The sequence below is a fragment of the Scylla paramamosain genome, chromosome 28 (assembly GCF_035594125.1).
Source record: "Scylla paramamosain isolate STU-SP2022 chromosome 28, ASM3559412v1, whole genome shotgun sequence".
Classification (NCBI taxonomy): domain Eukaryota; kingdom Metazoa; phylum Arthropoda; class Malacostraca; order Decapoda; family Portunidae; genus Scylla; species Scylla paramamosain.
The window spans coordinates 7,820,097-7,843,673 of record NC_087178.1 but is presented as its reverse complement, the minus strand read 5'-3'; the positions used below and the strand labels follow the sequence as shown (position 1 = coordinate 7,843,673).

Below are 23,577 nucleotides of genomic sequence, written 5' to 3'. Positions count from 1 at the left end.
CTCTTGTGTTATCTTTTATTCTTCTTATTTATTTGTGGGCTGGTGCATCAACAGTGTGTGACTTATTTCTGTGGACCCTTCTCACTCATTCTGGGTCAGTGGTTGGGAAAGGTAAAGAACCAGGTAAGGAAAGGTAAGGAACCAGGTGAGAAAAGGCAAGGAACCCAGGTAAGGAGCCACAATGACACCTGGTTTTCCACAATTCACCTCCCCCAGATTTCATAAAAAAGAAAAAAAAAAAAAAACATAGGAGAGTATGTAAAAATGCAAGAAGCTATCAGGCTTACATGTAGCAGTTCCTGCATGAAACACATCTACCTGTTTCCATCTATCATCCTCGCCCGTAAAGCTGTCTGATCTTTTAAAGCTCCCTAATGACTCAGCAGCCCTAAGACGGATGATCAGATGGGTGATCTGTGCCTTGCCCACCCCATTCAGGATTCACATAATCATAAGCACGCACAGTAGCCAATGCATCATAGACTCACTCAAGTCATATGGCTCTTCAAATTTGGCGCCAAAGCGAGTCAAGATGGCAGAATGAAGTTACAGACCAACGAGAAGCTGGGATTTGGTAGCAGCTGTGGCGTCAACCAATGAGAAGTGAGGATTGAAGGATAGTCCTGAGAGTGAGGAGTGAGAGGGAGAAATGAGCCAATCAGCTTCATGGGAGAGTGCAAAAAAGGCAGGAATGGCTCGAGACGTCCCTCAGTATAAATACGACCATGGCGGAGAGTGGAGGTGGCGTAATAAAGCTTAAATATCCACCTTACTTGAGGGGTTTAAAGGGCCAGGAGGGGTTTAAATCACTCCTAGCGTATGGTTTTAATAATTACCGGTGTCACAGGAAAGACAGACACCTCCGGTACGAGTGTTTGGAAAGGAAACACTGCGAAATATGGCCATGCTTTGACCCCACTGGAATATTATGAGCGAGTTAAGTGCTAGAAAGCCTTTTACTAAATGGTTCATAAGTGGGAGTATTTAAATGTCCTGTGTGCTGTGAGTGAAGGGGAGGAGTGAGGGGAGGTGTTTGAGTGCGGGGAGGAGAGGAAGTGGAAGGAAATGCAGTACTGTGTTGCAAAGGAGTGTGCAGTGAGAGTTGAGAGTCATATAAACACCCTCTCACACTCCCACACTGACCCATGAGAGCCACCCACCCCATACACCCACTGAGATGTCCACCAGGTAAAAAAAAGATACATTGATTATGATTTTACATTTCACCAGACATTCTTGTAAGTGAGAGTTGCATATCACTATAATCATCCCCCCCACCTCCCCTTCCCAGAATTCCCCTTAGGCAAGTTTTTCCCCTTCACTAGACATATTTTCCCCCCTTGTGCAACTCCCCCCTTACCATATCCCACCGGTTGCCACCCTTCCCTCTAAGACATAATTTCCCTTCCTTCACATACCTCCCACGCAATTCCCCTTAGGCATTTTTCCCTTTCACCGGATATATTTCCCCTTGTACATTTCCCCCTTACCATATCTCATTCCTTGTCACCCTCCCATCTTCATTCCCTCCTCCCTCTTTCATATGACAGTACCCTCAATTTTTATTTATTTATTTTATTTTATTTATTTATTTATTTATTTATTTATTTATTTATTTATCTATTTATTTTATTTTATTTATTTATTTTTATTTATTTATTTATTTTTTGTAAGAGAACACTAGCCTAGGTCAACTAGAAGGAAGAAAAAATAAATAAAAGTCCATTGACGTGCCATTCCCTAAAGAGGAAGCCAGAGGGATTATCAATATTGGAAGATAAGTGTCTTGAAACTTTCCCTCCAGAAAGTTCAAGTCACTGAAGGAAAAATACAGAACCAAGCAGGGATTTCCAGAGTTTAATCATTAACTCCAATCTCGGTTTCCTTTAGGTAGCAGTTGTTTCAGTATTAAGTTTAAGTGATCATTATAAGGGATGTGAGGTACTGATAATACTTGCTAGTCTAATCTTATCTCTGACTTTCTTTCCTTGCATCTCCCAATCTCTGGGTGTTGTGATTAAAGTTTCATTTCATAGTCAGCAGAGTTAGCAGCTGGCATGACACTGTTTACAGGACTTCCCTTTAATTGTGCCTGTTTTGTTTTGCTTTGTCTTTGTTTGTTTGTTTTGTTGTGATGAAGACAGATTTTCCTTTTATTTGTTATTTGTATTTCTTGTTTATTTGGTGCCAAACTGTCAAAGTTTTCTGCAGGACACACTTATCTTATCTATTGTTGTTATTTGCATAATTTTTCATCTGATGAATCACACCATATTCCCACACTAGGCAAGAGGGCACAGTTAACTTATAAATTGCAGGACACTATAGGCACAAATTACTCACTGAGTCTCAAGTACAACACACACTGTTCACACACATGAATGACTATTGCAACTTCCTGCCACCTCTCTCTGCGGAGTGTAGGAACCTGGAAATCTCTAGCATTTCCACAATCTGGCTTGCTCCATGTGGTCAAGAGGGAGAGGCCAGCAGGCATAATCCCACATCTAACAGTAGTGTCCCACCTAGCAACACATCTCTGCTATAATTTTATATATATATATATATATATATATATATATATATATATATATATATATATATATATATATATATATATATATATATATATATATATATATATATATATATATATATATATATATAAACAACTAAACCTTTGTGTCTGACCTTCCAGACTTGATCGGCTCTTTGTCTTGCTGGAGAATGGAGGCTCAGGAGTCACACGCGGGGCAGCAGCACAGCAGCTTGGGGAGGTGGTGCGTCTACACCCACAGGAGCTGTCTTCACTGCTCGGCCGTGTCCATGGCCTTCTGACATCCAAGTCATGGGACGTGAGGATAGCAGCAGGACTGGCAGTAGAGGCAATTGTCAGTAATGTGCCAGCATGGGATCCCTCCCCAGTGCCTTCCTCAGGTACATCTGTGCTTAGAAACATGAGTGTGAAGATTTATGTTGGTTCTGATTGCCTTCCCCATTGCTCTAAAGTGGAGATTTTTAGATCATTACTGATATGTAATTCTTTATGCACTCATCTCAAAGTCTGCTGATTTCCTTCCCTAAGACTCTAATCTTTCCTCACAGGAGTGTTGGGGGAAGACACTACTCGGGTCAACCCTCCTCGGCTTTCTCTCCATGCCTTCAGCATCAAGCGAGTTCTGGAGCGTGGTGCTGTGCTTATGGCGGCAGATGAGAGGCTCTTCACTGCCACACAGGACGAGAACACACGTGAGTAACACACACACACACACACACACACACACACACACACACACACACACACACACACACACACACACACACACACACACACACACACTTATGGGGTAAGAGTTTATGAAGAGCAAATGTTCACACACACAACAAAGAAGAAGTAATTTCCATTACCTCCCTAAAATGGTAATGATTCCTTGTTTCACTTAACAGCCACAGACCCCAGCATGCGTCTGGCCCAGCAGCAGCGCCTGGTGAACCAGCGGCTTGGTCTGGATGTGGCTGAGGCTGTGGGTGTGGATGTGCGTGGCATCGTGTCCCCTGATGATCTGACGTCAGGCGTGGAGCAGGATGGCTTGGGTGTGGTAACTGGCCAGGGGAAGGTATGACACTTTAGCACTGTGTAGATACTTGTTTGTTTGATTCCTGTCTATCTGAAGATATGATAATTGAGCTCTGTACTGGTTTGCATGATTCTTTTCTATCTGAAATTAACACCTGGAATGAACTGTTGACTTGTATCTGTTCTTTCCAAGGACTCTGTTCTGAGCATAGTGAGGAAGGAGATCAAGTCTGCACGGCTGATGCTCAGTTCACGGGAGCTGAATCGAGCGCGCAGGAAGGCAAAGCTGATGGCTCGGCAGAAGTCTGTTGACGTGTCTGAGTGTGTGAGTGTCTTAAAGAGTGTGGTGGATTGACAGTGAGAGAAGGGAATGTAAGGTATGTTATTGGAAGGCTGCAAAGTTGGGTTTATGGTGTGGATGAGCTAGACTGGTGTAATTGGTGTTACCTTATAGTAGATGTTGCAGCAAGTGTTATATATTGCTGTAATAGTGATGATGGTGGTGTGAGAAGTTAAATTTAGGAAAGTAAAATAAGTTTCATATTGATGGATTAAACATGTTAGTGTCATATCCTGCAGGTTGGAGAAGACGAACCAGAACCCAAGAGGCTGTGTGTGGAGGACACCATGGTGGCTGGGGGCAGTGATGATGAGGATCGCATGGTGGTGGATGAGGGCTCCCCAGGGCTGCCTGATGGGGTAACTCAGTGACATTAGTGTTAGAGAGGGAACAAAAATTAATTTAAACTCTCTAGTGATAAAATAACTTTTAATTAGCTATTTGCTTTGAATTCCCATGTGTCTATTTAATGTTGAACCTCACCTCTGCTTTTTATTTGCACTGTTACTGTGTAGACTCATGAAACATGTCCAATCCTTTAAAATAAATTTAAACTCCCAAGTGATGATATAACTTTAAAGTGACTATTTACTTTGAATTCCTCTGTGTCTATTTAACATTGAACCTTGCTTCTGCTTTTTATTGCACTATTACTTTGTAGAGTCAAAAAGCAAGTCCAATCCTTTCTCATAGAGAGCAGCAGCAACATCAGTAGCAGCAATGGTGGTTGAAGTAGGAAGAATGACAATTTTCTGTTTCCTCACAGGGATGTGAGTGGCCTCTGGAAACTTTTTGTAACACTCTGGCAGCCGACCTGTTCAGCATGTCATGGGAGACTCGGCATGGTGTAGCCACAGCACTGCGGCACATCATTAGAGTGCAAGGCCGAGGGGCAGGAAGGGCCAAGTACCACACCAAACAGCAGGTGGGTTATGGGGTCATGTCCAGGCTCAGAAATGATTACATGGAGAAATGTTGGCACTGAGAGAATTTGGAGCTACATCATTGTCATACATTTGAGCTAATTGGTGCCCTAAATCTACTACTGTAAGATGAGTGACATTGCAATAGCCATAATAGTTACTAATATGGACCATATTCTAAGACACTTCTACACTGCTCCTTCACTACTTTCAAAAGGATTCATTGGAATTGACTTGGGGATTTTAAGGATGTTTTCATGGTTCTAATGACAAATTAACTGGATTTCTACATTATTTAAAGGAGAAACACTCTTAAGAACCCAGTTAATCATCTCTGTAGCCTTTGAAAATAAGCATAGTGAGAGAGCAAAGTGTTTCTGCATATGGGCCTATGAGTTGTAGTATTAATGAGATGATATTCTGGCAGATGGAGAACAGTCACCAGGCGTGGTTGGAAGACATGGCAGTGCGGCTTGTGTGTGTATTAGCACTGGACCGCTTTGGTGACTTTGTGTCAGACCAAGTGGTGGCGCCTGTGAGGGAGACATGTGCTCAGACTATTGGTGGGTGTCAGAGCCTCACTGTTTGCTCTTTTCCCTGATTCATATGATACAAAGTCTGTTCTATCAACCAGTTACATTAGTTGACCAATCATACCAACCAGACTATTTTCACCAGTTACACTACTCAAGAATTTTAGTAACAAAACTCATATTAGCTAAACATGTCACACAGTTTGATAAGGCATTTCTGTACAATATATGAGCAACCACATCAAACAGTGTGTATTTATGTTGCAGGTAGCATATTGCACCTGATGAGTGAGGAGGGGGTGTATGGGGTGCTAGGTTTGCTGGAGGAAATGCTGTGCTGGCAGGGATGGGAGACCCGCCACGGGGGACTACTGGGACTCAAGTATCTCCTTGCTGTGAGGGAGGACTTACACACGTGCCTTCTGCCCCGCATCTATCCCCACATTTACAGAGGTATAGCCAATGTTCTTTTGTTGACGTGCTAAGGTAAAGACATTGGCAGAATCAGTGCTTTATGTTTATTTGGCTTAACTGGTTAGGAGGTTTCATGACACTTATCCCCCAATTTTAGATGATCCTTTTGACCTTTCTTTAGGGACTGGCACCCCAGTGGGTCTTTTTTTTAGTTCCTTTTATTGCCCTAGGCCAGTGCCCCTCATATGTTAAAAAAAAGAGATATAGAGATAAATTGTAGTGATGAAGAGAAAGAGGAGGAGGAGGAGGTGAAGGAAAAATGATGTTAAGTAATGTGTATCATTCATAGGACTTCTAGATGAGATGGATGATGTAGTAGCAGTGGCAGCTTCATGTTTGGTCCCTGTGGCGGCCAGTGTGGTGGAGAAGTTAAAGGTTGAGACAGTAGGGTGTCTTGTTGCCACGCTTTGGGATGCTCTCTTGGATATTGATGACCTGACATCATCCACAAGCTCAGTGTTGATGCTGCTTGCCAGGCTGATGGCGCATCCAGTGGGACACGGCAGGTGGGTGTCATGGAATGGGTGTAGTTTTGTTACGCTGTGTGGCAACACTATATGAGTGTTGTGTTGATGTGTAGTGTTAATATTGTGGGTCAAACTGCATGAACATTTTTCTGGATATTTTGGTGAGATAAAGTGTAACTTGTGAAGTGTCAGAGATGGTGAACGGTAAGATGGATGTTTTATTTTCTCTGCAGCTTGAAAAGTGACTTGAGCCAACTGGTGCCAAGACTGTGGCCTTTCCTCTACCACACAAGCAGCACCGTGCGAGGCTCAGCACTCAAGACTCTAGACACACTCACTGCATGCACTGATTGTACTGCCTCCACTTCCACCAATACCACCACCACACAGCCACAGTCTTCTCCTAAGATAACCTCAGAGACTTGCACTACCACACCACCAGAGCCAAATGCTGCCACCAACAACACCAGCACCTCAGAACAAAAACAGACAGATACCACCACAGAAGTGAAATCTGACGCCACTGCCACAGACAAAGAAAGGACTGCGGGTGATGCAGATGAGCCTCAGATAAAAAAGGAATGCGAGGATAAAAGTGAGATGTGCCAGTCGAGCCAAGACACTGGTGAGTCACCTAAGGAAGTGCCAAATGCAAACAAGAAAGAGTGTGTGGCAGTGAAAAGTGAGAATGGGATCAAAAGTGAAGAATGCAATAAGGACATGCAACCTGATATTACGGAAAATGACATGTCCCTAAGTGGTGGTAGTGAGAAAAAAGTCAAGTTTGAAGTGGTGACCAAAGACGAGAAGGAGAAAGATCAGGAAAGATCAAGTGCTAAATGTAACTGGCTGCACCCAATCATCCAGCCTCTGCTCACACATGTCTACCAGCGAGCGTTACTAGAGGATGCCCATGAAAACCTTAGTCTTGTCTTCAAGGTGAGAATAGACAAAAGTGCCCATGCATTCTACACACACACACACACACACACACACACACACACACACACACACACACACACACACACACACACACACACACACACACACACACACACACACACACACACACACACACACACACACACACACACACACACACACACACACACACACACACACACACACACACACACACACACAGTACTTGATGTTACCACTATATATAGATTCAAGTTCTTGTAGCAATAGGAGTTATTGCCACACATTTTTACCAGTGAATGGTGCTGGTGAGCAGACAGGTATATTATTACATTGCCTTAGTTGTTAGTTGTATTGGCATGAATGTTGTAGAGGGTTATCTCAGTTGGTCACATCATACCACTAATTATGTGCTGCTAAAATACACAATATTTTTCCACAACTTACCTTACTACTTGCCTTTCTTTTATGCAAGTAGTGAAAATTATGCACCAGTATATTAAGTTCTAGGAAATAGTCACGATAATGGTAATATTATTGGTCTTACTGAAATGATCACTGCCGTTCATAATCTCACAGTGTTGTTAATGATCACTACCATTTCTCATAGTTGTTTTTGTCCTTGGTGTTGCAGATATGGACACAGGTGTTGAGATGCATCCCCCTGGCACAGGTGCTGCCAGTGGTGTGTCCTCTGGTGGCCCAGTGGTTGTGTCTCTCCATGACCAGCCATAAGATGGCTATGGAACCCTCACTGCTGCTCCTGGCACACCACAACAAGGTGGGTATGTCCTGTGTGTTGCTGATACTGAATATATAAAGGAATGTGTGTGCTGGTGAACATATATGGATGCAAAAACACCACAAATCATTTTAATGGATGTAAAAACTCCACACATCATTATGAATCTCTGCCGTTAGTCAAGTGAAGGGCGCAAGGTGAGGATAGGGGGAGAGCCATCAGAGCGAATGGAGGCAAAATACTACCTGGGAGGCTGTGATCAACACAATGACGTGACGGAGAAGCTGCGTGTGGTGACGAGGGCAAGATGTGCTGCTGCCAGGTTGCTTGGTGAGTGCAAGGATAGGAAAGGTATTACCTGGGATTTATTATTATTACTCCTTTGAAAACTAATCTTTTAGGAAGTTAAGTGATGGATATTCACATAGGAGATAGATGAGTAGATGGATTGAAAGGGGAGTGACACATCCAGGAGTAAATAAATAGTGACATAAATTAATGGATAGGCAGATGATAGCTCCAAAGTAATGTCCAGTATTACCTCTATTCACAGGGTCTTTGTCATGTGTTGTGAGCCAACCAATGCCAGGCCTAGAGTATCCCCCGGCTGAGGGTCCAATGGAGTGCTATGCCAAGCTCCTCGTGGCCCACCTTGCCTCCCGCTCAGCCCTCCAGCGCTTTGGGGCAGGCGCTGTGTCCAGGGCTTGGGCAGCCACCCAGCCCCCACACCCATGTCCACCTATACTCCAGCTGGCTCTGCAGACTTGCCTCACTGAAGTTGTGTATTATGATGAGATTGCTCTGTCCTTCACTAGGTGTGTGCTCTTTGTGTGTATGTGTTTGTGTTCATAGCCAGTGGTGTTTTAAAGGATTGAATAGAACTTGTTGTGTGCCATCCTTAATGTTTTATCAAGTTTTCCTTAAAATTTAAAGTGGTAGTAGTGGTAGTGGTGGTAGTAGTAGTAGCAGCAGTAGTGGTACAATAAGGGAGAGTATTTTTAAGGGATTGAATAAAGAGCTTTTTATGCTTCTTCCTTTAATAGTGTTCTATCATGTTTTTCTTAAAATTTGAAATAGTAGTAGTAGTAGTAGTAGTAGTAGTAGTAGTAGTAACAGTAGTAGCAGTAGTAATAGCAGTGGTAGTGGTGGTACAAAAAGGGAGTCCTTAAATTCCTTATGTTGTCTTCCCACAGGCTGCAGCAGGAGACTCAGGACTTTATGGCCATGCTGAGACACTACAAGCTGCCCCTTGATCCTGCTCTCTCTGCTGCTCCAGTACTCACTCTTGAACAGGTCAGCCTCATTAGTAAAGACAACATTACCTTGAACTCTCTGTGCTGAGTGCCTCCCTATAGCTAAATGACATTCCTTGAGTCTTGTATCCTTCACTGAATGAATGTTTGTGTTTCAGATTCAGACATTGAGTGGTCAGACGGCTCTCAATCTCTTCTCGATGGGCCGCCTCCGTCCCAAGGTTCTGGCAACGCTGGAAGAGAGACGCAAGGCCATACAAAGCAGTGTGTCCCAAACATCCAGTGATCAACTTACTCTGGCCACCACGTGAGTCAAAGAGACAACCTGAATCATCACTTTGTTCTTTGCATTCTTCCTCTCTTATTGTCGTTTATTGTATCAAATAGAAAATTGCAACTTCTTTATCAGACTTTTGAAATATTTGTGCAGTAAAATCCCTCTTATCCGGCATCAACGGGACCGCCGACATGCCGGATACTTGAATATTGCCGGATACTTGAATAGAAGTGAAATTATGTCCACAATCACCACCCTACACTCACGAATCTTACCATAACAAAGATCAGCTGATCTTAATCAGCAGCTGATCTGATCAGCTGCTTAAGTGTAAGCACAACACGCTTCCTCTTTTCTACAACTTTAGGCATGATGAAGGCGTCAGGCGATAAACAGTGCACACACGGGACTGAGTCACTGAGTAAACACAGTGCAGTGGGCCGCGGGTGGTGCGAAGCAGTGTGCTCTGGTGGCGAGGGGACAAAGTATGCCTCGCGCGGGAATTTTAATCGATTTTATGAGTACACATTGATTTTTTATTGATTTTAAGGCTCGGGGAAAAATGTGCCGGATACTTGAAGCTGCCGGATACTCGAATGCTGGATGAGAGGGATTTTACTGTAATAAGTCTTCCAATTTTCTCACAGTGTAATGTTGCTGTAATTTTTGGAATACATCTACCAATCATGACACCATAACTTAATCATCTGGTAAGTCATCCTCTTCTCCCAGTACCCAGGCCATCATTGCTGGTGCTGTGGTGCAGTTTGAAGCTCTTCCTGCCAAGTTGAACCCTGTCATCAAGCCCCTTATGGATAGCATCAAGAAAGAGAAGAATGAACAGCTACAGGTGTGTCTCTGTTGTCAATAACTGTACCTACCATATGCTTACCTGTAGAAAATTCCATATTCTTTGATTCCTCAGCATAAAGATTGAATGACTTGTTCTTACTTTGACTTCTGTTCCATTTGATAGGCATTGATTATGTCTTGTGATTCATCTGTAACTCAAAAATGATAAGATACTGATCATCTCTCAAGAGTCTTGAAACCTTGTATATATATATAACACTGTTTCCTTATCTGTTTGTGTGTGTGTATACTATATCCTCTGACTCTTGATTGGTGCTGCTATTCACAGGGTGTGTCAGCTGAGGACCTCACCTGCCTGCTGGAGATGTGTGCTACACGGTCAAGTGGACCCAACCCAAAAATTGTCAAGAACTTGGCAAACTTTCTGTGTGTGGATCAAGAGTACACTCCACGAGTCATGGTACAGGCTTTGTGTATTTACCTAGTTGTATTTACCTAGTTGTATAGTACAGGGTCCGAGCCAAAGCTCAATTAGTCCTGTCTCCATACCCGAATTTATCTAATCTCTCTTTAAACATGTGCACACTCTTTGCCACAACCACTTCTTCTTTTAAGTTATTTCATATTTCAACTGTTCGATGCAGAAAGCTGTATTTTTTAATATCTCCCAAACAATGACTCTTCTTTAATTTCTTCATATGTCCCCTTGTACGTCTATCTCCTTCCTCCACTTTTACAACTAGGTCATCTCTGTCTATCTTCTCCATGTTGTTTATTAATTTGAACATTGTTATCAGGTCTCCTCTTTCCCTTTCTTGCAGTGTTGGTAATCCAATTTCTTCCAGTCTTTCCTCATAACTTAGGTCTTCCAATTCAGGTATCATTTTCGTAGCTGTTCTTTGTATCCTTTCCAATTTCCTTATATCTTTCTTCTTGTGTGGAGACCATACCACTGCTGCGTATTCCAGTTTGGGGCGTATCATGTGTGTTATAATTTTCTTCATCATTTCTTTGTCTAGGTAATTAAATGCCACCCTGATATTTGCTAGCAAATTACGAGTATATGTAGAGCCAAATATTCCATTGATGTGTTTTTCTGGTGATAGCATGTCTTGAATTATTACTCCCAAGTCTTTTTCTTCTTTGCTCTTTGGTATTGTGATTCCTCCCATCTTATACTCCCATGAAGGTCTCCTTTTGTGTGTATGTGTGTATGTGTGTGTGTGTGTGTGTGTGTGTGTGTGTGTGTGTGTGTGTGTGTACAAGTATTATTTATGTAGTTGTTTTATACCTGGGTTGAGTTACAGTGGTGTGGTCCTTTTCATACTGTACACATGAGTACAAAAAGGCAGGCTTGGTATAGGATTACCATTTTATCATGAAAAATCAAAGTACATTGTAGAGAATTCTGATGAAGTCATGACAAATGGTAATATCTATATGTTTAGGGACCTCTAGAGAAAGAGGGCATTAAGCAGTCTCTGATTTTGTTCACACCTAAAACTGGCACTAACTGATATCTGCATGCACAGGAAAGTGAAAGCCAGGACACTGACCACCAGCACCACATCTTTTCTTTGTCTTCACAACTCAAGGTAAGGATTACAGTTGTTTGTATGTATTGTGATTTCATTTGTCACTTGACTAGAAATAGTTTACAGAGCTCACCTTATATGGAAGTGAAACTTGGGTAGTTATATGAAAAGAAAAGATATTAGCTTTATAGTTAATGTTGTTGTTTGGTCAGTCAACAGAACGTCAACTGTTACGGCGATCATCTTCACTATCTGGCCGGCCCCCCTGGCCGTCCCCCCGGCCAGTGCAAAGAAGGAGGATGCAGCTGACTTGTCAGAGACCATTTTGGAGAATGAGGTACTATATTTGTTCTTGTGCAATGTTTGGTTTTGCTATATATCTGATTGACAGTTTCTCTCTCTCTCTCTCTCTCTCTCTCTCTCTCTCTCTCTCTCTCTCTCTCTCTCTCTCTCTCTCTCTCTCTCTCTCTCTCTCTCTCTCTCTCTCTCTCTCTCTCTTTGTCTCCGTCTCTGTCTCTCTCTCTCTCTTTGTCTCTCTCTCTCTCTCTCTCTCTCTCTCTCTCTCTCTCTCTCTCTCTCTCTCTCTCTCTCTCTCTCTCTCTCTCTCTCTCTCTCTCTCTCTCTCTCTCTCTCTCTCTCTCTCTCTCTCTCTCTCTCTCTCTCTCTCTCTCTCTCTCTCTCTCTCTCTCTCTCTCTCTCTCTCTCTCTCTCTCTCTCTCTCTCTCTCTCTCTCTCTCTCTTACTGAGTGTCTTGTTTTCAGCTCCAGCATGCAGCAGAGGTACAGCGGCGGGGTTGTACACTTGCTCTGCAAAACATCACTCGTCACTTCAGCTCAGCCCTTCCTCAAAAGGTGCCACAATTGTGGCAGATGCTGACTGGCCCACTGGAACACACCACTAGTTCCAAAAATGATAGCTCATCATCAGCTCCTACTAGTGCATCTATAGAATCCAATTCAGAGTCTTCAAGGTCTGATAAGGGACCATTAAAGTCTTGCATAGGATCTGTAAATTCCAATGCACAGTCCTTGGAGTGCAGGTCAGGGTCTGTGGAGAGTGGCTCAGTGGTTCAAGAACAAAGTGCCAAATCATTACCTGTGAATCAAGAGAATAGCCAGGAGGCTGTTAATTGGCTACAACTCATGGAGGTGGTGGTGTCAGCCCTGGACTCAGCTCTTGTGGAGCAGGTGAGACACTGGTATGGTGTTGGTGGGTTGAGGAAGATGAGGTGATGCTAGATGACCCATGTGGTCTGTGAGATTGGTGAGTGGCTACTAGTGGAAATAAAAACTGGTGGTGGGTGTGGTCTATGGCACAGTTTAGTGTGTTGTTGGTTAGGGAAATAGTTGCTAACCCAGTCTATCTACACACAGTTGGGGAAGCAGGCAGGAATGTTGGAACCATGGCTATACCATGTCAATGCAGCAGTGCGGCATATGGCTGCCCGTGTCCTTGGGGCCCTGGCAGTGGCTCTCCCTGTGACCACATTGACCCAACTAGTGGAACTTGTGGTCCCAGAACTGTCAAGCCTTCACTGCATTGCACGACGGAGAGGAGCTGTAGAGGCCATCCACTGCATTATCCAGAAACTTGGCTTTGATGTTGTGCCTTATAGTGTGCTGCTGATTGTGCCTTTGTTAGGTTAGTTTTTGTATTAATCAAGATAGTGACATAGTTGTAGTATAAATTGTCACCATAATTATCCATTTTTTCATATGTGCTTTTATCATATGTTGGTCTTGTTCACTTAATGGTGGCTTGCCAAGCTGCATGGTCTCCAAAATAATTTTATTCTTTGTAGTGGATTTTCTAAGTCTTTCTAGACCATTTCATGCCACATTTTCCTGACTCCTTTAGAAATTCTACCACCAATGTTCAGAACTCCATTCACACAGTGTATGAAATCATGTTACATACTTTTCTTGGATGCTATTTTAGTTGTACGAAACAAACGAAGATGAATAAACATGCAAGATAAATGAATAATATACTCTCAGTGTTTTGATGTGTTGACATTTACCACAGGGTGCATGAGTGACCCTGACACCAGTATTCGGCTCACTGCCACTCAGTGCTTTGCAACACTCATCCGTCTGCTGCCGCTTGAGGGGGGCATACCTGACCCACCTTCCATGAGTGACCGTATGCTGAAGCAGAAAAAGAGAGAAAGGGAGTTCCTGGAAAGGCTTTTGGACCCTTCCAAGATTGCAAACCACAGCATCCCTATTCCCATCCATGCTGAACTACGTAGTTACCAACAGGTGGGTGTGGCTGGGGCTCCTGTAGCAGGATGGAATACTGAGAAGTATTTTGAGAACTGATCACATACTTCTAACTTTTCAAGTTTATTCTAGTCACTAGCCATACATCCCTTATGAAACTTGCACTTAGGTTGAATAGGTTGTATTGTTTATGTTATAATGTCAGTTTTCTACTCACCTATTACCAAGATGTACAGATTCTTTTTATTTGTGTATCTGTGATGTTTTAAGCTAGATGAGCATGATGTCTGTGAGAGTGTTAGGTGTTGCTCTTTTTCATCATCCAGGCCAAGATTTAGTAATAGCAGCCATCTTCTCCAACAGAGTGGTGTGAACTGGCTGGCTTTCCTTAACCAGTACAAGCTTCATGGAATCCTGTGTGATGACATGGGCCTTGGTAAAACCCTGCAGTCCATCTGTATCCTTGCCAGTGATCATTACATTAAGGAGAAAGCCAGAGTGGTAAGGGGAAGCATCATTGTATGTGAGGAACTGGATATCAATTTTAAGTCTTGGTATAAAAATGACATTATGAAGAAGCTGTGATAAACCATTGGGCCAACTGTACTATGTGGCCAACTGTACTATGCCTAAACTCCTGGAATATAATACAGTGGTCCATGAGACAATCCCTTTCCACTGGGGGCTAATGGGTATAAGAGTGTGAATGATGTGTGTGCATGTGGTGCTTTGTCAGAGCCATCCTGTGTGGGATGGATACATAAAAATGGCTGGATAATACAGGGAAGTCATGCTGTATGAGTTGCCTGTGTATAGAAATATGAAAACTTACCTCCTTTTTCCTTTGCATAGGAGGCGAGTGAAGGTGTTGGCGGGAGTGATCTTCCACCCATTCAGTCCCTGGTGGTGTGCCCGCCCACCCTCACCGGCCACTGGGTGTATGAAGTGCAGAAGTTTGTGGACTGCAAATACCTCAATCCTCTCCATTACACAGGGCCACCAGTGGAACGGTACAGGTTGGTAGTGTCTTCCTTTTGTACTTTTGGATTGAATGTTTGGGAGGGTGGTTTCTGATCTTTTCCTGATACTTGGTAGGTTTTCTCCCTAGCTCCCTGATAGTTCTTCAAGTGATTTAGGGTAGTGTAAGGCATCTACTACAGCAGTGAGGGAGGGTAGGGAGATAACATATTACTGAGTAGTTCATTCCTCTTCCTCATTTTTAGTGTTATGCCTGCCATTCTAGATGTATGTGTTCATGATGTGGTGAGGAATTTTGGAGCTGTGACCATGGTGAGTGGTATGTGCAGTAATGACTCCTGTAATACTAATAACAGTATTAGCAACAATAATGGTGTATGTAGTATTGTTTCTTACAGTCTCTCTCCTGCACAGGCTGCGAAAGTTCATCGCAGATCACAACTTGGTGGTTGCATCTTATGACATTGTGAGGAATGACATAGACTTCTTCTCCCTCATCAAGTGGAACTATGTCATTCTTGATGAGGGACACGTTATCAAGAATAGCAAAACCAAGGTATTCTACCATGTTTAGATTTATATTCTGTTGTGTTGCACCAAGAAAAGTAAGGTTGATGAGTTTTACAAGATATGTTTTCTTTCCATGTTCCCCAGTCTTGCCGTGCCATCAAGCAGCTCACTGCACAGCACCGACTGATCCTGTCTGGCACTCCCATCCAAAACAACGTGCTGGAGCTGTGGTCTCTCTTTGACTTCCTGATGCCCGGGTTCCTGGGTAGTGAGCGGCAGTTCATGGCTTGTTACTCCCGGCCAATTCTACTTGCTCGAGATCCCAAAAGTTCCAGCCGAGACCAGGAGGCCGGGGTGTTGGCCATGGAGGCTCTGCACCGCCAGACACTGCCATTCCTCCTGCGTCGTGTGAAGGAGGATGTGCTGAGTGACCTTCCTCCTAAGATTACACAGGTGAGTTGAGTAGGTGTACTTTATAATGCAGTGTATCTATTTAATTCAGATAAATGTAGATTATTGTAGATTGGAAGAAAGAAGGAAGTGCTTTGCTATGCCTAAGCTCCAAGACTATCCATTTCTACCAGGGGCCAATAGGACTAAGAGTGTAAATGGTGTGTGTATGAGTGTGTGGTGCTTTGTTTGGGCCTCCCTGTGTGGGGTTGTCACCCTAGTATATAGATAAATTACAAGAAGGAATGTAAGGGATTAGATCACCTGTGAATTGGTTGTATTTTTTTTTTTGAGCTGTAGTGATAGTTATGATACTAAATTTTCTTACTCCACAGGACTACTACTGTGAACTGAGTCCCCTGCAAGAAGAGCTGTATGAAGACTTTGCCCGCACCCAGGCCAGCCAGAGCATCAGTGACACCCTTCGCAGCTCCAGCCGTTCATGGGAGGACACCAGCCCGTCCTCCAAGCCACAACACACTCATATTTTCCAGGTAACCTAATTTCTGTCATCAGTTAAGAAACATACAGGTATAGTTCAAATCCTGTGTAGAACAACCAGTTACTGTAAATACTAATACACTTGATAATCATTATTACCTGCAGGCTCTTCAGTACCTGAGAAAGGTGTGCAACCACCCCAAGCTGGTGTTGAAGGCTCGTCACCCAGAGTATGAGCGCATCACTGCCAAACTGAAATCCTGCAACTCCTCTCTCTCTGACATATCCCATGCAGCCAAACTTCCTGCATTGAAGTGAGTACATTTGATAGTCATGTTATATTTTATCTGTTCATTTGGTCTGCTATGTAACTAAATACAGGGAAAGGGAATTTTTGTAAAGAATAAACTATAATATGGTAATTTATATTGGATGTGGGAGTCTTGATCTGACATGTTAGTGGTTTGGTGATTTGTGGCAGTGGCAGAGGTAATGATATTCTTTCTTTGTGTTGACAGACAGTTACTTCTGGACTGTGGCATTGGCACGAGTGGCAACGGCAGCAACGGTGATGGTGTCATTGTGTCTCAGCACCGAGCTCTTATTTTCTGCCAGCTGCAAGGCATGTTGGACATCATTGAGCATGACCTTCTCAAGTGAGTGGCCCACTTTTGGGATATAAACTTGTAGGAATGAGACCAATGAGTTGAATTATTCATTATCTTTCTGGTATTTTTATTCTACTAGAATGAATGAAATGTGTATGAGTGTATGGTGTATTGTCTGAATTACCTCATGTGTGTTTGCTGGCTTGCTATATAGATAGATGGATAGATAGAATGTAAGAAGGAAAGAAAAGACTGAAGGTGATGAATAGATGGCTGAATGCCTAGAGGACTCAAATGACCCTAATGACTTCTCAGGGCTCATTTGCCAAGTGTCACTTACCTGCGGCTGGATGGGGCAGTGCCAGCAGGAGCACGGCAATCACTGGTTCAGCGTTTCAACAGTGACCCGTCCATTGACTTGCTGCTCCTCACCACGCAGGTCGGAGGGCTTGGTTTGAACCTGACTGGTGCTGACACAGTGAGTACCAACATTCCTTAATGGCTGATTTCTGTCTTTCACTATTTTAATGACACTTTGAGAAGATCCTACTGCAGCAGTAGAGTCTATTCAACTGATAATTTCAGGTAATTTTTGTGGAGCACGACTGGAACCCCATGAAAGACCTGCAGGCAATGGACCGGACCCATCGCATTGGCCAGAAGCGAGTTGTCAATGTGTATCGCCTAGTGACACAAGGCACACTGGAGGAGAAGATCATGGGGTGGGTACTGACTGGGATGTATTGAGAAAACTCTAACCTGGTATAATTATGCATGAGTGCTAAAAATGCAGAACTGTGTGTGTCAGTTTTCTTTTACCTGAAGATTAACACCTGTCAAAATAGTTCACCAGTTTTCAGTTTTTTCATGCATTTCATATACCAGGTTAGTTTTTCCAGTAGTATCTGTTATTGCTTTAACTTTCTGATCAAGGCAAAAGACATGGCATTTGATCTCATCTTGTCCATGAGAACCCTGAAGTGGAAAGAAGTCATCACTGCCTAAATTTTTCACAGGCTCCAGAAGTTCAAGATGATGACTGCCAACACAGTGATAAGTCAGGAGAACTCCAGCCTCATGAGCATGGGAACCAGTCAGGTGAGAGTGGCTTATCAAACACACAAGAGCAACTGTCTTTCTTTGCATCCAAGTATTGGGGTGTTATTATGTGCCTCTGGCTATGAAATTTTGTCAACTGTCATATTGCTCCTCCCAGAACTGTGCTATAACTTCCAGCACCACCATCTCTCTCTCTCTCTCTCTCTCTCTCTCTCTCTCTCTCTCTCTCTCTCTCTCTCTCTCTCTCTCTCTCTCTCTCTCTCTCTCTCTCTCTCTCTCTCTCTCTCTCTCTCTCTCTCTCTCTCTCTCTCTCTCTCTCTCTCTCTCTCTCTCTCTCTCTCTCTCTCTCTCTCTCTCTCTCTCTCTCTCTCTCTCTCTCTCTCTCTCTCTCTCTCTCTCTCTCTCTCTCTCTCTCTCTCTCTCTCTCTCTCTCTCTCTCTCTCTCTCTCTCTCTTTTGCAGGAATACATGATATTTGAGTTTTCAGTTGTAACGTGACCCTTTCAGCTGTTTGATCTCTTCACTCTGGACTCGGGGAAGGCTGGCATTGGCCAGGAGTCATCCAGCACTGCCTCCACAAAGTCACACACACTGGGTCTTGGAGCAGCAGGAGCCAAGGCAGTGTTGGAGAGTCTGCCTGACCTCTGGGATGAAGATCAGTATGAGAGTGAATATGACTTGGATGCATTCATGTCTGCTCTTAAGAAACCTGCATCCAGCTAGTCACATAGGCCTTACAGTGTGAACTGCAACAAAGGGATGCATAGGGACTGGTGGGAGTGGAGGGAAAGAATGGTGATAGAGGGGAAGATGGGGTTTAGTGAATTATAAGACATGTAATTCTGAGAGGACTTTTTTTTTCAGGACTCTGATGTATTTTACTATTTTACTATCTCTTCTGACACTGTTCCTTGGATGTCTTTTAGGCTCCACCACAACAGAACAGTCTAAACCTGCTACACATCGTATGTGTATGATAGTTTTCTTGCACTCTCATTCTCTTTGCCTCATACACTCTTATTTTACTTTGGGTCTTTCTGTCACATCTAAAGCATTTACTTAGCTGTTGATTCTTCTCTATATGATTTCATTCATATTCACTCCCTCTCAGTCACCAGACCATCTCAGGATATTACACTCTACCACTTCTCTGCTCCACATTGCCACCCTCTCTGAAAAGACAACCAAACCATCTATCTACATATATGTATATTCTTTCATTGCTCCACATAACATTCACTTTTTTGGATAAGTCATTTTCATTCCTCAGATCCTTGACCATTGCTTTTCATTCCATTTTCCAGGTTCACCAGAATATATCTTTGTGATGTTCTTGATTTTATTTTTATTGTTGTTATTTTACACCTTGCTCTTACTCCTTGCTTTTATCATGCACATCTTAATGATCCTGCAGTTTTTCTTGCTTGCAAACATCTATCATTGTCCTCAGAGGGAGACAACAATGCTTACACCAGATCAAATTTGTTTAATGCAACTCATTCCCTTTCATTATTCATCATTACATGTAAAGTCAACTTCCTCACTCTCTTCTTTCCCAAACTTGCCACTTTGCTTTATATTTGCACATATTTTCAGATTTCGTGTTCAACAAACAGTATTAAACTTTATACATTTTCTGTAAATGCTTTTAAATCTTAGCTGTCAGCCATCACTAGCATTACCTGCGGGAGAGTACCACATTCATTTCCCCCAGGTCATTATCATCTGTGCCAATTTACACTCGTTATTACCAGCTTTTGCTTTCATTTCTCCTACAGGTTCATTCATGAACAGAAGGAAAAGGAAAATGTCAAGCTGATGAAATGGATTCTTATATCATATCCGCATACTGAGCTTTCTATTTCAGTATGTGTTTGTTCTTTCTTTATTTCATCATTAGCTTCCATGAATGCAATACACCTTCCTCTTTTGCTAATGTCATTCAATGATTATCTAGATTTAAGAATGATTTATGCATCTTGTCCTCTTTTTATTTTAATCAAAAATTTTCTCACTATCAACCAAAGTTTTCCTTCCATAAAAGTACCTCTCTTCTCACCAATTTGTGTGGAGTCTGTTATTGCTATCAGCGAAATCAACTCCAGTAATATCCTAACTTCTGTTTTTGATATCATGAATTTGTCATTAAACTAATGGAACTTATTACTGGGATGAGTGATTTCCAGTTTAACACCATCATTCTTCCTTCTAAAAATAAGAGGATTTTTTCTCCACATGCAAGGTAGACTGTACATCTCTTGTGAGAAGTGTATTGTTCTTTGGTAGTAAAATTTGATTTTATGATTATGTTGTAAAGAAGCTGCAGTGTACTTAAGGAATATAGTGAAATGATACACATTACATCTACTGTGTGAAATGCCCTAATGAATGAGACATTGTGAAGCACAGTTAGGACAGTGAAATAATGAGAATGGTAAAGTGTGTTACTTTAGCAATGTTTTCTAAAAACATTTTACATATTTGGCGGCTGCCTGTATGTGTTTGTTGATGTAGAGGTTGAGATATGAAGGGTGCTGGTAGACAGGACTGAATGGGAGTGCCTTGTCTTGGCTATGCCTTTTTGCAGAGAATGTCAACATGTTATATAGATAGAGATAGATGAGAAAGTTTATATTATACTGAAGTACTGGTATTAACCCAATATCAGCAATGAGCTTTGGAATCAGTATACAAAGTATTTGTCTTTATATCAGGTTGACATCTCTGAGGGTGATAGATCATGTGTCTACAAAACATGCATTCATCACAAGTGTCAGCAAAAAAAATTGGTATTTGTACATTCTTTATTATCAGTTTAATGTTGTTAGGTTGAAGTAATATAACAGTGTTTTGGCATTCTTTATTATTGACTTAATTTTGTCCGTTAAAATAATGCCAGATCTCTACTTCTGATTCTCTTAGTGTGTCAGTCCTACTGTCCCATTATCAGATTTACTTTGCATTTATTTCCATGTGCCAGAATTGGTTAAGTTTATGCTGCATTTCTCAGTCTTTATTTGTACTTAAATAATTTCTCAAATGTGTGTGTTTATATATTTATGTATATAACAGGCTAACACCACCATCACACCCCATTCATTCCCTGCTCACCCAGTCCTAAGAACACACACACACACACACACACCAGAATTAACCTTGTACAAATGTATGCTGGAGTAAGATAAGATGATCAAATGTTCATTATGGGTATGGTAATTATACAGTGAACCATTGTAATACAGTAAAACCTCTGTGATGCACCAGGTGAGGGAAGTCTTGGGTCATTATATCCAAAGTTCCTTGTATTTGAGGCTGAACCTTCTTCCTATATAACAAAATCATAGAAAAAGGGAATTATCTAATATTCATGCTATACTTGTTAGATATTTATTTATATATTAAGCTAACATTCTTGTTAAAGGGTGAATAATCAAGACAAGCTATCTGCAGGCATACTTTCACCTGTAGTCCCTCATATCTTATCTTGGTCTCCAAGAAAGACAGGACTGATCATCGCCATGTATGTAGGGTGTTGAAATGGTGTGGGCAGGTTGAGGAGGGAGAGGGAAAGAAGTGATGGTAAGAAAGAGTTTACATTCCCTCCAAAACTGCAAACACTGCACATACTTGTCAGATGTGTGGATCAAAGAATTGGTATGTGGATGTGTGTTCATTTTGCTTTTAAAAAGTAATCACATACAGAATTTGTTATATAGCGGTTCATTGCATAGAGGTTTCACTGTATCGTAATGTCAATAATGCTCGTGTCAAGTCTTTCATAATACAGGCATTCCTTGAGATCTGAGTATTTGAAACAAAAAGATGTATTTACATTTCTAAGTAAGGAGCCATTACAGTGACTCTTTTGAAACAAAAAGATGTATTTACATTTCTAAGTAAGGAGCCATTACAGTGAATCTTTTGAAACAAAAAGATGTATTTCGATTCTAAGTAAGGAGCCATTACAGTGCCATTAAGCACAAGCAGTATTCTCTGGCATCTTGCTACCAAGTGATGCCAATAGTGGTGACAAAAACAAAGATACATGTACTGGCAGCAAAAGGACAATTATACACAACTACCCATTTGCTTCCATAGAGCCATCAGGATACTTCAAATGATAACATAATACTTAAAGATGTAAGAAATTTGTTTGTGTGACATGGGCCTATGTGATCCCACTTGATGCACATTTGTTCACCTGATGCAGTATTACTAAGTGAAGACTTTGAATGAGCTCTTGAAAAGCAAAGAACTGAGATTAGTTGCACATAACAATCCTGATGTGCCACCATCAAATGAGAGACTGATTCATGTAAACCTGGATTCTAACTTTCAAAATGATGATGAATGAAGATAATAGTAACAGTAATAATGATAGCTAAAAACTACTGCCCATGATTTTCTAGAGAAGCACAGGAAGAGCCAGGCATGCATCACAGTCCTTGGATGTGTTGGCTTGTGTGTTGGAAAGGCTGGAAAACATGCATCCTCAGATGATGCCATTTCAGAAGATATATGGTATTGGACCAACTCACATTGTCATTCTTTGCTCATGCACTCTGTTATTTCCTCACTCTTTGTCTTCACAGTTAACAATTAACACTTAAAATTTCTATCACTTCTTGATTTGCACATCTTATTTAGCACATGATACAATAGTACAGCTTACTTCATTCATATATCTTGTGACAAGTACTGCATTTTTTCAAGGAAATATAATGAACATCTGGTTGTGAAAGTAGGCATCAATGTACAATGCATAATGATTGTAATAATGACAGTGGGTCAACAACTGAATGACTGAGCCAAATGATCAAAATACTGAGTAATTAATGAGTCAATATGAATGGAAAACTGATTACTGACATGTACTTGCTCTCTCTTTATTAGAAGATTCATTACCAAGAAATGTTTTGCTCATTGTACTTCAATTTTTCTTTAAGTAGTTATAAGTTTTTGAATCAGGAATTCTGGAAGATTTCTATGATTGTAATTAATAATAATAACATTCAGTGAATGTTTTCTTCAGAAATGTATTACTCTGGCAAGGCAGGGGATGTCTGTATTATTTAAAAAAAAATCACATTTCTTATGCTGACCAAACAATGAAGCAGTCGTAGGCTTGCTTTTTAGTTGTCAGCACTACCACAAGGCCACAGTGAACAAGTCACCAACAATAAAAGTTTTCATAACATTAGTAATTTCTCTGATTACTGTATAACTTCAGATATTGTGATACTGAATGGTGTCCTTAAAATACCTAAAACATGTAGGCTATGGTGTCTCCTTTTCATCCACAGAAACCCAGCTGTCTCTTAAAATACTTGAATCAATCAGTGTTACACCTGTGAAATCCCATCGTCAGCTTGAAAATGTGGAAAATGGACAAGAGTGAGCTGGTCTCAAAGCCAGGATCACTCTTGGCTAGAATAAAGAGAAAGAATATGATTAT

The 23,577-nt window shown here is 41.7% G+C and overlaps 1 protein-coding gene across 1 annotated transcript; it reads left to right on the top strand.

The window, feature by feature from the left end:
- The first annotated feature begins 697 nt into the window (after window positions 1-697).
- LOC135114849 (TATA-binding protein-associated factor 172-like) lies at window positions 698-23,319 on the top strand. The gene is given in 35 exon segments (XM_064030991.1): window positions 698-1,188; window positions 2,699-2,937; window positions 3,106-3,249; window positions 3,448-3,617; window positions 3,771-3,902; window positions 4,157-4,276; window positions 4,684-4,842; window positions 5,268-5,403; window positions 5,641-5,826; window positions 6,137-6,353; window positions 6,548-7,253; window positions 7,870-8,016; window positions 8,157-8,307; window positions 8,531-8,792; window positions 9,171-9,270; window positions 9,389-9,537; window positions 10,240-10,357; window positions 10,649-10,780; window positions 11,853-11,915; window positions 12,068-12,192; window positions 12,617-12,635; window positions 12,638-13,042; window positions 13,229-13,496; window positions 13,881-14,116; window positions 14,441-14,578; window positions 14,930-15,093; window positions 15,470-15,611; window positions 15,710-16,018; window positions 16,351-16,509; window positions 16,622-16,770; window positions 16,975-17,112; window positions 17,380-17,542; window positions 17,650-17,786; window positions 18,081-18,162; window positions 18,630-23,319. Coding segments are annotated over 35 exon segments (6,192 nt in total). The 5' UTR covers window positions 698-1,177; the 3' UTR covers window positions 18,846-23,319.
- The last annotated feature ends 258 nt before the right edge of the window (window positions 23,320-23,577 follow it).